Source organism: Chenopodium album, chromosome 26, assembly GCF_948465745.1.
Source record: "Chenopodium album chromosome 26, dcCheAlbu1.1, whole genome shotgun sequence".
Classification (NCBI taxonomy): domain Eukaryota; kingdom Viridiplantae; phylum Streptophyta; class Magnoliopsida; order Caryophyllales; family Amaranthaceae; genus Chenopodium; species Chenopodium album.
In genome coordinates, this window is record NC_137859.1 from 9,240,021 (window position 1) to 9,256,460 (window position 16,440).

The window sequence follows — 16,440 nt, forward strand, 5'->3', positions numbered from 1 at the left end:
GAAAGTTCGAGCGACGCCATGCCTGTGACGGAAATCCGTCGCAAAGTCACTTTGCGACGGAATTTTGCCAGTTTGCGACGAATTATTTCCGTCGCAAAACGGCCCTTTTCTTGTAGTGTAAACTCCCGTGTCTTAAAAGACTGCGGTTGGCCAACCAATCCGCCGCGCGATTGCCCTCTCTATAGTTATGAGCCACTTTAATTCTCCAACTAGCTTCACGTAGCATCTTTTGGCAGAGAGTGATTTCATGATAGCATTCACTTCGACTTATATTTTCCTTCTGAAGAACCTGAACACAAGCCAGATTATCTAACTGAACACATTATTTTAACACAAATTTTTATATGTGGCTGGCCACATGGTGCGTCAGTTTTACTTGTACGGTGTTATTGTAGGTGTTACTTGTATTTTAGGGTTACTTGTATGGGTGTTACTGGTTTTGTCAGGGGTTACTTGTAGATGTTACCTGTATTCTGGGGTTACTTCTATGTGTGTTACTGGTTTTGGTTAGGGGTCTTGTAAGTGTTACTTGTATTATGGGGTTACATGTATGAGTGTTACTGGTTTTGGTCAGTGATTACTTATAGGGTGTTATTGGTTTGATACGAGGCTTTGGTCTGGGGTTACTTGTAAGTGTTACTCAACCCATTCAAGTAATATCCATACAAATAACCCCAGAATACAAGTAACCCATACAAGTAACCCCAGAATACAAGTAAATCCAGAAACAAGTAACCCTGCCGCACCATGTGGCCTGCCGCACTAAAAAAAGCTTTGTTATTTTAATTAACTATAAAGTAGTTATTCTATGTTTGTTACTTCGTATATTTGAAGAATTGAACTATTGAAGCTAACTTATAAAATCATTTACCGTTTTTACTGGCTCTTAGACTAATTGGAAGAATTTTGGGAACTATATATCTCGTCAACTATGTTTCTGCATTGTTTAATTTTTTCCACTTATTTCAAGATAAATGAGTTCAATTAAGATTCAATTCACTGAATTTTGATAAGGTAAGTTCAACACTTAAAAAAAAAAAAAAAAAAAAAAAAAAAAAAAAAAAAAGTAGGTTACAAGAAGAGGCGGGGTGGGGAGGGCATTCCAAGTTTATATACAAATAAAATGGAGTTATTGAGAATTAATATAATTTCAATTTAGTTAAATATAAGTTGAGTTGGTGGCAAATAAATAAAATTAAGTTGACTTAAACTCTTAGATACAAGTAAAACTCGGGTGAATAAAAAAGAGGAAGCCCCAGTTAATCTTTGGGATAAACAAAATTTGTTTATCACATGACATTTTGGTAAATAAATCAACAACTTTATTCAGTCATCGTCACTATAAGACCCGCTTTTATTATAAAAGTTGTTGATTTATTTACAAAGATACCATGTGATAATCAAATTTTGTTTATTCCAAATATTAAATGGGGTTTCCTCATTAAAAAAAAAAAAAAAAAAACCATGAAATCCTCAAGAGAAAAAGGCAAGAAAAAGCCCCATTACTAAACATAGTAATGTCTATATGCGCCTCATCATTTTCCACATCTTAGTTCTTTACCTCATTGACTCACTTTTGTTCACACCTCCTTCAATTCTCACTAGTTCATCTTTCCATTGACAAAGAAATTGAACAATTCCTTACCATTTACTTCTGCACATAATACACACAAACACTTGTCAACTCTTCAAAGAAAGTGTACGTCGCAGAAAAGGCATAAGAGTGAGAAGAACGTAATAATATACCCTTATCGGAAGAAATTATGTAATCGTCTTTAGAATAAGAGTAGAGTAGTTGACTGATAGTAAAAGGCCAACAAAACAATTCTTTAAGCACTAATTATTTACATCGGATTTTATGCAATTAAAAAAAGTAGAAAGGAGAAAACTAGATTAGATAAGTGTAATACTCATTTGAAGTAAAAAAGTAGCATTGAGGAAATCTTTTTAGTAGTATAAACTATAAAACAGGAACAACCAAACTGAAAACACTCTAAAATGAAAATTAGAGCAAATAATGGTGGTAACTAAAGTAGTTATGTTAAGTATTAAGGGCCTGTTCACATTTACTGAACTGAACTGATTGGAGCTGAACTGAACTGAACTGATTGGAGCTGAACTGAACTGAATTGAGCTGAAATGAATATTTTATAAGAGAAGGAAATTAGAAGCTGAACTGAACTAAACTGATTGGAGCTGAACTAAACTGAAATTAAGTAAATGTGAACAGACCCTAATGCATGTCCCGTTCCTTTAATATCACAACATTTACCTCTTAAAAAATATTTAATAAATATTATAAGTATCAAAGTATGCAACAATAAACTCATGCTAATAAAAACAAATTTGTTAAAAGATAGTTATATTGTTGTTTATTTACGGTTTGCAATTCCATGAACAATTTTTATTTCTTCTTAGTCTTCAATTTTTTTTTGTGAATTTCTGGTCTTTGTGTTGTTGCAATATTAATAAAACGGATAATGAAATTGTGCTATTGGCATGCACAAAATAAATGTGGCATATATAAGTATGTAAAAAATTTCAATGCAAATAACTAAACGAATAGTGATAATAAATATATAAGGCCAAAGGTGGCAAAGAGTTGGGTTTGAGGTGGGAAGTGTTATCTCCACACGCTTGTATGGCAGAACACACACCCAATCATATTCATCTATTCCCGTCGGTGGCCGTGCTCTTCTTAGCTCCTTTCTATTATTGTCTTTCAAAGTTCACATATTATGTTCATATTTAATTTTATTTTTATTTTTATGTTTGTAACTACCCTCCTATACCAAACTATTGCACTACTATCTCCGTTACATATTATTTACAACGATTTGACATTTTTCCTCTTTACTTTATGTCAAATCGTTGTAAATAATGTGTAACGGAGGTAGTATATGAATAAATGATTAAATGTTATATTCCCTCCGTTTTTAAATATCCATTTCTATTTTTTACACTATTTATTTGTTTTATTTTGACTAATGTTTGTGATTTATACATAAGAAAAAATATAGTCTCGTGGGTACTTGTTAATTTCGTCTCAATAAATAGATTATTAATGTTTAATTGATAGAATTTATACTTATTTATAATTAAAGATATAATTGATCAAAGATTAGCATCGCCATACGTGCCCAAGAGAAATGGAGCAAGTATTTAAAAACGAAGGAAGTACAAATCATTGTATTTTATCTCCAACATACCTTGTATTTGTATTTATTTTTGTTAATAAAATGACTGCATTGTCCTATCTCTTTCTTCATGGGATTTTGCAATGAACGTGCCTTATCTTAATTGTTTGATGTTATTTGTTTTTTCGGTAATGGGAGGTCAACAATACTTTGTTTAATTTAAGGTTATATTCTTAAGAAAATTAAACTAATAAGGTCATAATAAAGATGTTATTAGTTGATAATTGCATCCCTATAACTTGGAGGAAGTCTCATCCAATAACAGTCATGTGTCTTATGTGTATTTCAGTCTCTGTATACACGACATGCGTACATTCGATCTCTTGAAGTTAGCAATTACATATATTTTCACAATTATTGTTCTATTGATAGTCTTTAGAATGATGATTAAGACTTTGTTTAATTTATTTCTCATATTATCTTTACATAAGCTAAGTTCACAATTAATAAGTTCAAATGGTTAAATTAAAGTAATTGCAAAAAGGTTTAAAACACCAGGCAACACTAACCAACGACTTATTATATCAATTGTGCAAACAAATGATTAGTGTGTGATAGCTAAAGCTAGCTAACCTTGAGTATCATAGCCACCATACTAATTTTAATCCTAGGTTGTGACAATATGAAGGGTAGTTCAGGGAGTGTTGGTGAATTCTTATTGAGTGTTCGTATGATAGATCCAAGATTTTATGTTCAATATACTCGATATTGTAGTTGTGAATTGTGTGTAAATACAAAGTGATTGTATTAAAAAAAATATGTTGGCATGCGCACACAATTTATTAAATGTTATTATAATATTTTCGTCGTGTAAATTACTCTTTAGAAGTGAAACAAAATATGGAATATTATCAATAACACCCACTAAGAGTCTGTTCTCTTTAGATTATTTTCACTTTAGTCCACTTCAGTTCAAATCCAATAAATTTAGTTCAGTTCAGTTCTTAATTTTCTTCTCTCATAAAATATTCCGTTCAGTTCGGTCAATCAGAACAGTCCCTAAGCCACAATCCACTAAACAAGACCTACTTTCCATAAATATAAAAGATGCTACGTTCTACCAAAAAAATTGCCTCTATCAAAGAAAATTGAACTTGATCATGATTGAATAATTTGGATACTTGTCAAATTTTGGAAACCACACAAAAAGTGCACAATGAATCCCATCCTTCCCATTAAATATTCCCATAATAAATTTGGTAAGTCCTTTAATATACAAGATAACCAATAGTAAGATGATACAATACCAAAAGATATGGGCAATAAATAACTTTGCATGGCAATATACCAAAAACTCCCCTTTAATTTGGTCCTCAAATCTTTCCATAATAGGTAATTACATAATAATTTCAAGGGTAAAATTGGTCATATAAATAAAATCACCTTAAAATACACTTTTTTTTTTTCTTTTTTCTTTTAATTATTTTATTGTGGGCTTATAGAAGCATACATACTACCCTAACATAGTAATATACATACGTCCAACCTTCTCATTCTCTCATTCATCAACCTCTCCCATAAAAATAAAGAGTCCCACCACACTCTTTTCTCACACATTGTTTGTGTGGGTGTGTTTGCGCGCGCCTCCTCTTTCTCTCGCCGCCTCCTCAACCACCCCCCACAACCGCCGCCAAACCACCCTCCTCCTCTCCTTAAACAGAGTATAAACCCGAATGCCGCGACGATAAGGGGAAATCTTTTATAGCAGAGAGGGTGGAAGGTGGTAGATTGCATGATCGACCCTCAACAACTTATTTTTTCCCTCTTTATTACCCTTTACCACCTTCCACAATTTTTTTTTTCTTCCTAATTCGCTTAATTACAAAATATATTTCACAACCCTACAACCCTTAATCCTTTGACTGGTATGGAGTAAATTGGTTTAATGATTATATGATTTTTAGCTTATTATGATATCTATTAATGTTTTTAATGATTAATGTGATTATATTTTGCGTCAAGAATTACCAAATTGTTTAGTTTTTGTGTAATTTGATCATATACTCTGCATTTGATTGTGATTCTGGGCTTTTGGATTAATTTCTCTGTTTTTTCAATGTGACAAAGGTGGTAGGTTAGCCTAGCTTGACTTAGGGAAGACTTAGAATAAAATCAAAAAAGGGGTTACGTCTTTTTCTTTGAAATCCACTTTTTTCTTGTTTAGGTGGAAATATTTTGTTCATGGAAAAATAAACCTATAGGAACCTTTTTGTTTCCGTTGTTTCGTGCTCGATTTTGATGTACTCGTAATTGATTGTTTATTTACCTTACATCAATTCTGATTTACTTTGGTTCTTTTACTTGGTATATAATTGTACTTTCCCTATTTTGTGGAAGAATGAATGAGGTCATGTTTTACATTTGGCTGCCCTATGAATCTGATCATATACTGTATTGTTAAAGGTTCATATGTGAAATCATTCGTTAGCTCGAATTCGCCCGAGAATTGCTCTTATAGTTTACAATTTTACATATCATGCTGATTAACTAACTGATTTCGTTTGGAAAAGGGGGAAAAGGGTTGAAAAGAAAAGGCACTACTATGCTGGTCCTATACATTGGACTGTCATGTCTTTGTGTTAAGGTTGCAAGCCGAAATATGGCTTTGAATTTGGCATCTATTTGTGTTGTTTTGTGCCTTGAATTGTTCTGATAATGTTAATTCCTTTTAAATTGCTAAAGGTAATTCTCTCAACTATATTGCCATACTTCACCGAGAAACTATGGTGAGCTTACGAAGGCGCAGACTCTTGGGACTTTGTACTGGTATGATTGTATAGAGCTTATGTGATTTCAAATTTTCGACACACGTACACTTATTGATATGTTGGTTTGTGTTGCCTTCAACTAACACCAAGTATAAATTGTGTGACATTGCTGCAGGCGGCGCAGAGAATTCAAATGTGGCTCCATTCCCTGTGTTACAAGATGATAATGCCTCTGAAAATGCTACATACAGTTCAAATTCTGGCAGTGTGTATCCCATTACTTTCAATGATCTGAATTTACGTGCTGAGAATGTAAGTTATATAATGACATATGACTAACTCGTTTACTTGGTCATATATAGCAAAAGAACTTGCAAGATACAATTATGTTAAGGTGTGTAATATATGTATGTTGCAATATTTTATTAGGGGAGTGATCCATTGGAAATGGAGCCGATAACAGTTAATGATTCCGGCTCTTCCAAAGACCAGCATATTCAATCAAGTAATGTTGCTTCAAATTTGTCAAAAGAGCTAGATACTCAACCTACTACTATAGGTTTGTCTGCATTCTACAAACTTATTATAAAAGGATTATAACAACCATAAAAGATACATGTACTGGCTATATCTAAGTAATCGTTATTGTGACTAATGAGTAAATAACATATTGTGATTTATAGAGATAGAAGTGAAACGACGAAAGCAACACCGCAGAAGGCGAATACATAGTGAAGAGCAATGTGCTATGACAGGAGTTTACTTTAAGAATAAGAAGTGGCAAGCAGCAATAAAGGTTGACAAGATACAAATTCATCTAGGGACAGTTAGTTCGCAAGAAGAAGCTGCCCATTTGTATGACAGGTTTGTGCATATATATTGATCCTTTAAGCATTACAAGTATTATGCAAATACAAGGTATAATTTCATGGCTTTTTAGATGTCTAAATGGTATAGAATCATCTACAAGTTTCTATAAACTTCCATTTTGACATCTATATTTGAATAGAAGTAAATGAAAATATATGATCACTTAACTTGTTGTATAAATGACGATGACGAATAGTTCATTACTTGATCTCTTCACCTCAAAATAGGTGTAATTCTAAAGGTTGTGCACTCTAATTAATTTTCAAGTAATTGTGTATTGATATCTTCAGCAATGTATATAATGCGGTATCATTGGATCGATGGTTGGTGTACAATAGAAATAATAGTATGTCTTTTAGATAATGATTTTGTGATGTGTAGAATGATTATTATTTTATTCCATTTTTGACAATTTATTTTTATAAATGTACCATCATTTGCCCACCACAACTTACCTATATTTTAATAGCCACTTGAATTATTGGGTGATTAATTAACGGCTCCTTATTTCCTAAATCTACCTGTTGTCTCATTCTTACATTAGCTTTCATGTTGCCTTAACTAAAGTGTCAGTTTTAAAGAGTAAGGCATCCATGTTTCTGTGCAGAGCTGCATTTATGTGTGGGAGAGAGCCCAATTTCGAGCTCGCAGAAGAGGAGAAACAGCAACTAAGAAAGCTTAAATGGCCTGAATTTTTGGCAATGACACGCAGTGCTATAAGTAACAAAAGTAACAATCTTCATGATTTGGGGTTTTTTTTTCTACTTTTAAGTCATATATTGTTTTTGATAAGCTGTGTAAATAAATGTTTCAGAAACTAGAAGAGGACGGGTCACCGAAAAGACAACACCTTTATTGCAGAATTCTGATGAAGGTGAACAAGTAGTATATGGATCCTCAGCTTCTGATGATGCAAATCTAGACTCCTGAATGCATTTTTTGTAGATTCGTGGCAAAGTATTTGTCAGACAAATATTCTCGAATTAGTCAGCTTTAAATTTAGCAAAGCCTCTGTTAGAGGCGATATAGCACTTACATCAGCTGCCGAGCAGATAGTTATGCATAGCTCTAGTTAAGTGTTTCTATACAGTGATAGACTTACATAGTTACATCAGATTTATTAGCATTTTTTGTTGATTCAAATGTATTTAGCTCACTTCACACAATTAGTAGTTCAGTTTCAGGCTTTCAGAAGATGTTGAACTTTTGGCTCTAATTAACAAAATATATTTTTTTCATGTACCCATTTCTTCTCCTTGGAAATGGAGAGCAAAATTGGGAGTGTGATATGCAAAAGCAAACAGACGATAGCGCCTGCAAAGAAAACAGGAGCACACAAAAAGGGCAGAAAAGCATTTGGATTTTGCTCTATTGGTTTTTACTTTGTATTTCCTTGAATTAGCAATTATGAAAAAGGATATAAACATCCAAAACCAGCAAATAAAAATTAAATAAATGTAATTAATCTATTACAGTACCATAACATCAAAATTCCTCTGTTTTAGTTCAGCAGCTAGAATACACACATCCAATTAGGTGAACGATATCATGAAAATTACTATTATGGCAATGAGCCAATGAAAGTTGTGTTCTGTAATTCATTCTACTTGAATTCCTTTATTAGGGGGTGTTTGGTTTGGTTTAATTTTTTTCATTTTTCTATTTTTTTTAATATAATATTGTGGTGGAAACTCGATTCTGTTTAATTAATGAGTAAAGTAACAAAAACCGTTACTTGTACAAAAGACTACAGAATCTAACATATTGAGCACTGGTGTATGGATGCCTGTAGAAAAGCTTACATGTTGTTTCACTTGTTTGAAATGTCAAAACAAGAAGTTACACAACCTAGCTAGTCAAGGGCGTTAGTTGTCTATTTCTACAATGCATTCCTAGCAACAAAACTCCACTTAGCTATGTTTAGATTAAGAAGTTACTCAAATAAATGGACTTAATAACCCACTATAATGAAAGCGGGAATGTCGATTCTTTTATGGAATGCTAGGGGAATCGCTCGCCGGACTTTCAAGAAGAATTTCCGGCAACTCCTGAAGGACCATGATCCGGAGATCGTAATCCTTACTGAAACCAAGGTTAAGAAATCGGGTGTTGAAGAATTGATTGAGAATTTGCCGTTCAATTCGTTTGAAGTTGTTGATCCTGTTGGCCTTTCTGGCGGAATTCTCATTCTGTGGAATAGTGGTGTCAACTCCCTTACCACTGTCTCCAAAGACAGGAGATTCATTCATGCGGTAATTCAGGTAGCTAACAAAGCCCCCTTTTTTATTTCTGTCATTTATGCTAGTACTTGCTTTAAAAGTAGACTAGAATTGTGGGGGGAATTAATAAATTTGGCGCCAACTATTAACCTTCCATGACTGGTATGTGGCGACTTTAATGACATTTGTTTTGCTCACGAGAAATGGGGAGGGAATCCTCACCCCGTGGATCAAATGCGAGCATATAAAGACACAATGGACTTGTGTAATTTGTTGGACTTGGGTTATACCGGTCATAAATTCACTTGGTTCAATAAGAGAAAAAATTCTCCGATTTTTGAAAGGCTTGACAGATTTTGGGCTACTCCGTCTTGGATTCAATTGTTCCAAGAAGCGGTTGTCCAAAATTTGCCAAGATTGTCGTCGGATCATAACCCATTGCTTCTTTCTCTTGATAAAGTAATTCAAATGCCGGGTCAAAAACCTTTTCGGTTCGAACCAATGTGGATTTCTGATCTGGCATTTGAACCTTTCGTAATCTCGCAATGGGCTATAATCCAATCTCCTCTTCCTGCTAAGCTTAAGGATTTTTCCAAGTCCTTGTCTGATTGGGCCTCGATGAATTATGCGTCGATGCAAAAACAGATTAGAAGAATCAGGGCCAGAATTGAAGGGGCCCAAATCGCTTTTCAAAACAACCCCTTCAATACTAGGCTTTTTGATTTGGAAATCTCCTTAACGGAGGAGCTTAATAAACTCCTTGATCAAGAAGAGGTCTATTGGGCGACTAGAGCAAGAACGGATTGGCTAATTGAGGGTGATAAAAATACAAAATTTTTTCACCTATCTTCGACAATCCGAAAAAAGAGGAATAGAATCACCTCTCTAAAAAATGATGTTGGTGATTGGATTGTGGATCCTATCCAAATCCATGATCATATTGTGAATCATTTTTCCACCCTCTTTAATTCTGATGACCTTCCTTTGTCTTCTATCCCCACCACTCAAGAATCTATCTCTTGTGCCCACCTCCCATCCATTCCTGAATTGAGGGAAGCCGTGTTTTCAATTGGACCTTTTAAAGCTCCGGGAGAAGACGGTTTCCATGCTCTCTTCTTCCAAAAATTTTGGGACACAATTCACTTGGATTGTTTCAACCTTATTTCTTCTATTTTCCTCTCAAAAACCGTCCCTGTTGCTCTCAACAAAACGATCATTTGCCTAATCCCAAAAGTCCAAAATCCAACCAAAATAACGAGTTATAGGCCCATAAGCCTTGTCAATTGTTGTTACAAATTTGTTTCAAAAATCTTGGTTAATAGAATTAGGCCTCACCTAAATTCTATTATTTCCCCAAATCAAAATAGTTTCCTCCCCGGTCGGGGTACGGAAATAAATTTCATAATTGCTTCGGAAATTGTGTATTCCATGGGTAGAAAAAAGAAAGGGAGAAAAGGTACTTTTGCTTTGAAAATCGACCTTGAAAAAGCCTATGATAGGCTTGAGTGGCCCTTCATAAAATTTTGCCTCCACTACTTCAAATTTTCCCTTGACACAATTGATCTCATTATGAGTTGTGTCACTTCCGTTTCCTCTTCCATTTTAATAAATGGCCATCTTTCCAAATCCTTCAATCCTTCAAGAGGCTTGCGCCAAGGGGACCCTCTCTCCCCTTATTTATTCATCATTTGTATGGAATATTTTTCAAGAATGATCCATAAGGAATGTGATAGTAAGAATTGGAGTCCTTTCCGGTTTAGAGGGGGGAAAACAAACATCTCTCACCTTTTGTTTGCGGACGATGTCCTACTCTTTGGACAAACCGACAAAAAAACTCTAAAAACCTTGGCCTCTACCCTCTCTTCATTCTTCTCCCTCTCCGGCCAAAAAATGAATGACCAAAAAAGCTCAATCCTTTTTTCTCCCAACACCCCTCAATCCATGATTGATGAGTTTGAACAAGAGCTAAACATAACCGCGACCTCGGATCTAGGTAAATACCTAGGTTTTCCACTCTCATCAAAAAAGCCATCCAAAAGAAATCTCCAAGTTTTGGTGGATAAGTTAGGTGCCAAGTTAGCTAATTGGAAGAGTAAGTCTTTATCCAAAGCGGGAAGACAAATTCTCATCCAATCCACCCTTCAAGCCATCCCTAGATACTTTATGCAATCTATTTGGATCCCAAGATTTTTACATTCGAAATTGGACTCCATTTGCTCGAATTTTCTTTGGGGTAGCTCATCTCAGCAGAAAAAGATAACTTGGGTGTCTTGGGATAAGGTTTGTAAGCCCAAAGAAATGGGTGGGTTGGGCTTCACCAAGCATCACCACCTTAATTCCATCTCCCTTGCTAAATTGTGCTGGTCCATTTATAATAATAAAGGATGGGCCGCCCAGCTGCTTAAGGAGATCTATATTGATATAAAGCCCAATCCAACCTCCTTTTCCAAGGGATCTTTCATTTGGAAAGGTTTGGGTAAGGCTTGGCCCTTTTTCAAAGAGAGTATTGTTTGGGATGTTGGTGATGGCTCGAATATTAGTCTTTGGGAGGATAAATGGTTGATGCATTCCTCTCTTCGTGATTTTTTGTGTGGACCTGTTAATCTCAGCTCTTTAGCCCTTCCTCTTGCTGTTATCCACTCTTGTTCCAAAAATCAGATGGAGGAAAGGATCACCTTCCCTCTATCGGATCAGTTGCTTGAACACATACAATCACTTTTCTTCAATTCAAGCAATGATTCTCATTTCTCTACTTGGACCATAAAGGGTAAATTTGACTCACAAAAAGCCAAACTTGCAATTCTTTCTCTTGACAACAATCATACTCCACCCTTCAGCTGGGATCTAATTTGGAAAATGAGTACTTTGCCAAAAATCAAGTCCTTTCTTTGGCTCCTAGCATGGGAGAGAATTCCTCACAGATTTAACCTTTTTAAGAAAATTCAAAATATCTCCCCTAAATGTCAGTTCTGTCCTAGTGAGGATGAGACTTGTTCTCATATTTTTATCCATTGTGCTCGAGCATCTGAGTTTTGGAACTCTATCATTAGCCCTTCTCTCTTCTCTAGTAACGACTCTTGGCTTGACTGGCTGTCCTATAATCTGAAGTTAGACTCAATCACCTCCTATTCGATCCCTTGGAATGTCTTGTTTTGCTTTATCCTGTGGCATTTATGGTTAAGGCGAAATGCCTGGCTCTTCTCCAAATCAAACACCCCTCTTTCTTCTGCAATCTCCCAGTGTATTTGGGCTGCTTCGGAGTTCTACTTCTCTACGAAGTGTAATAAAGAAAGTCTAAAGCCCAATCCAATACACTGGTCTCCTCCCCCTCATAATTTTCTAAAAATCAATTGTGATGCTTCCTTTGTTGCTTCCACCAAAGAATCGGGTTGTGCAGTGGTGTGTAGAGACAGCAGGGGTTCTTGGATGGTTGGTATTAATTGGAAAGGATACCTCCCTTCTAGCCATGAAGCTGAACTAAAAGCAATCGAGTTGGGTCTGACATTGATCAAAAATGAAAATTGGCCGAATGTCATTCTAGTTTCTGATGCAAAGAGGGCAATTGATGATATCAATTCCAATGCTTGTTTGGCTAATGCACCTTCACTACTATTAAAATGCAGGGACCTAAGAATGGACCTCCATCTGGATATGCTCTTTGAGAAGAGGGAGAGCAATGCAGTAGCTGATGTTCTTGCAAGGGATGCACGCAGCAATATGAATCGCCTGAACGAATTATGTATTTTGCACCATCCACCACCTGTCTGTATTGAAGCTTTTGAGAGGGATTTAAATCTTTGTAATCTTAACTCTAACTCTGAAACTAGTTTGCCCCCTTTGACTGGTGATGTCCCAGCGAATATTGCTTGTAATACACTTATTAACTAATTAATGCATCCCTATTTCAAAAAAAAAAAAAAAAACCCACTCTAGTATTCTCATTCGTTAAGTGAAGATGCAGGCCCAATTTGAAATTACCTTGGCCTACTCAACTACCTACAAACATGCATTTAAAATATTGACCCTGTCCAACAAACAAGGTCCACAAGGATAGTATTAAGGTCACTAACTATTTATTTACGTAATAGTTGTTCAAGACCTGCTATACTACCAAATTATTTTGGAGCCTTGTCTGATTACTAATTAGGCCTAAAACATGCTCATACATATTTAACTATTTATTTCCAATGTTGCGCGCGACAACCAGTCTAACGATACTTTGAGACTTGCGCACATCCTTGACGCCGCGACACTAAAACCTAAACTTAGATTCCTATGCCTGTAAATAGGGGTCTTCGTTAGACATAATCACGACAGAAAAATCAAAATAAAAACCCTAGCATTTTGAGATCCCTAATCTCTCAAGTTATCTTACTATCATACTACTTTTCCCCTCTTTTCCCAAATACTCTTTAACCTTAATTTATTCCATTGAAGTCCTTGGAGGTACAAAGAAGGAGAAAATTCCATAAACACATAAAACGGAGATTTAGCAAACAAAGAAGAACGATTAGTTTCATGAGCACTTAAATCAATCACATTTGATTAAATTAGTGTTGTTTAATCACTTTAAATAAAATCTAATTAATTTATCACATAATAATATTTCGTTAATTTAAGACTAGAATCAAATAAATTAATTGATTGTTTAATCACCTAATAAGTCAAGGCGAATCTTGTTTATTTATTGTTCTCTACAATAAGGAATAAGGACATTCGTTGCAATATAGACTTTTTGTGATTAATGTTTGTAAATAAATCAACTAATTTCGCGTTGCATATATTATTTGGCAATGAAATTGTGAAAAGGAAGAGCTATTAGAGACTGCACTAGTGCTGTATAGGATTGGGATTCTTAAAGAGAACGTTGTCCTAGTATCCTCACTTAGTAGACCAATTTAGACATGGGTAAGCTTATGATTCATGCTATTTTAGAATATAAACTTATGATTCATGCTAAAACTCATTGGCGACTCTTATATAGAAAAAAAAAAAAGGTAATGATTGACTCATCTCTAATTTAGAGGTGATAAAAAATCGGGCTGGGCCTTAGGACAATTCCTCGTGCCCAAACCCGCAAAAATAGTAATGGGCTTGTCAGGCCAAAGCGAGCTTTTAAGGTTTTTTCGGGCCAGGTTTGGGCTTTTTAACTTTAAAACTGTTTTTATGCTTGTCCAAACCAGCCCTAATTTCGGGCCAGATCGGGCCGTGCCAATGTTGATCACTTTAACTCTAATTAACATTGGCACGATTTCCTAAACAGTCAGATATTTAATTCCTAATACACTTTTAAAAAGTATAGTGCTAGGATTTTAATTAAGGGCCAAGGGCATAGAGGGATTTTAAAGGGCCAAGGGTGTAGAGGAAATGAGATCCTCAATGACGGGTTACCCTCCTCACAAAATGCTACCTACAGCTCAAACTCAGGCAGTGTGTATCCCATTACATTTCAATGATCTGAATTTACGCGTCTAGAGGAGGATATATGTTATGCAATGACTTACGACAATCTCTTTATCTGATCATAATGTTTCTAACAAGTAGGAAAAAAAAAACTTACAAAATACAATCAAGCTGGCGTGTAATATATGGATGTTGCTTTTTTTATTAGGAAAGTGATTCATTGGAGGAAATGGAGCCGGAATCATTAATGTTTCTTGCTATCTAAAGTTCATCATAGTATTGTTGGTTCAAATTATCAAAAAGAGTTGGATACTCAACCTAATATAGGTTTGTCTGCAGTGAAACGACAAAAGCAGCACTACAAAATATGAAGACATAGTGAAGAGCAATGTGCCGTCATGACAGATGTTTACTTTTAAAATAAGAAGTGTCAAGCATCAGTAAACGTGGACAAGCTACACTCACAAGAAAAATTTGTCCATTTATATGTGGATCATATAAACATTTCAAGTATAATGCAAATATAATATTAGTGGCTACTTAGATCTCTAAATGGTACAAAATCATCTACAAGCCTCCATAAACTTCCATTTTGATATCTTACGAGGTTAGAAATGAAGGAAAATATATGCTCATTTTAATTAGGTTGAACTAGTCGTATTAAATGATGATGAATAGCTCATTACTAGATCTCTTCACGTCACCAAAGAAGTACTAGAATTTATTTTAGATATGGATTTTGTGATGTGTTAGATGAGGTATTATTTTATTCCATTTTTGACGATTTATTTTTATAATGCAAATATGTTAGGGTTTGGTAGGTGCATAACAGAAGCAAATTAAAGAGATAGAGATTTAGAAAATTATTAGGATAAAGATAATGGCAAGACAAGTAATGAAAAAATGAACACTCAAGGAAATATTATTTTAAAAAAAAAAAATCCATGAACAACGAGCACCAAAATAATCCACTATATGAAAATAGGAGAGAACAAGAACACTCTCTCTATAAGAACTCACAAAGAGAGTGGACATATGTAGGTAAATTTTTTTATATGGAGGGACACTCATAGTGTGTATAGTATATATCAGAGTATTGGAGGATATGTAGATGAATACATACTCCAAATAATGCCCAATGCCACTATTTATAGGTAATGTATATGGGGTGGAAGAAGTGTGTGGAAAATTTTACACACATGCTCTTTAAATTGCCACATAAATCTAGAATCTTCGAGACTATTTGCCAATTCTAGATTTTTCCATAATTCTCCATTAATTATTCAATATACGAACACTTTTTAGAAATAATTAATTGGGTCACACTAACCCAGCAAAATATACCCTCATTTGGCCCACCACAAATTATCTATTTAAGAGATGTTTTCCCAACTTCTCACCACATCACTCCAAAACCTCAATCCTTTAATTGTGTGCACTATGTTTTTTCTTTTCTTTTTTCAATAACTTCTACTTCTCAAAAAAAAAAAAAAAAAAAAAAAAAAAAAAAAAAAAAAAATCCACTTCCACTTTTACTATTTTACAATACAACGGTACATATGTCTCCATATATAATTGCACTTTTTTAAAAAAAATTAGTATATAAACTACCCACTTTACTTAACTAGAATTAGTATAAAAAATTAGTATACACACTATTTTTTTTTTTTTTAACCCAATATTGAAAGAAATTTACATCATAATTGCAGTTTTTATTTCCTAACTTTTTAGCACGACTGTTGAAAACTTCAATTTTTAAAATTATAGGCATTTTATTTATTTATTTTTTAAATAAAATAGCCCCATAAGTTCACTACCTTTTATATGTGGCTAGCCACTTTATGGAGTTACTCGATTAGTGCTATAAAGGGGTACTCCGTTACGGTTATAGAGGTCATTTAGTTAATAATAGGGGTTACTTTGTTAATTAGTGTTTTAGGGGTTACTCTGTTATATCAGGGCTACTAAAAAGTATAATAAGGGATTACCCTGTCAATATAATAGGGGTTACTCCTTTTTCCTTCCAGTTACCATACACTGATG

At 34.5% G+C, this 16,440-nt stretch overlaps 1 protein-coding gene across 1 annotated transcript; it reads left to right on the forward strand.

The window, feature by feature from the left end:
* Positions 1 to 4,571: 4,571 nt before the first annotated feature.
* LOC145617682 (ethylene-responsive transcription factor-like protein At4g13040) lies at positions 4,572 to 8,371 on the forward strand. Its single transcript, XM_081672416.1, has 7 exons — positions 4,572 to 5,062; positions 5,880 to 5,963; positions 6,081 to 6,217; positions 6,335 to 6,464; positions 6,589 to 6,769; positions 7,383 to 7,504; positions 7,590 to 8,371. Exons 2-7 carry the CDS (start codon positions 5,921 to 5,923, stop codon positions 7,703 to 7,705), a joined length of 729 nt encoding a protein of 242 aa, XP_081528542.1. The 5' UTR covers positions 4,572 to 5,062; positions 5,880 to 5,920; the 3' UTR covers positions 7,706 to 8,371.
* The last annotated feature ends 8,069 nt before the right edge of the window (positions 8,372 to 16,440 follow it).

Bases quoted from the DNA above. Each gene is read 5' to 3' on its own strand.
- LOC145617682 (XM_081672416.1), top strand. From the start codon at position 5,921: ATGGTGAGCTTACGAAGGCGCAGACTCTTGGGACTTTGTACTG. The intron at 6,770-7,382 runs GTTTGTGCATAT...GTTTCTGTGCAG, and splicing joins GCTGCCCATTTGTATGACAG to AGCTGCATTTATGTGTGGGA. The intron at 7,505-7,589 runs GTAACAATCTTC...TAAATGTTTCAG, and splicing joins CAGTGCTATAAGTAACAAAA to AAACTAGAAGAGGACGGGTC.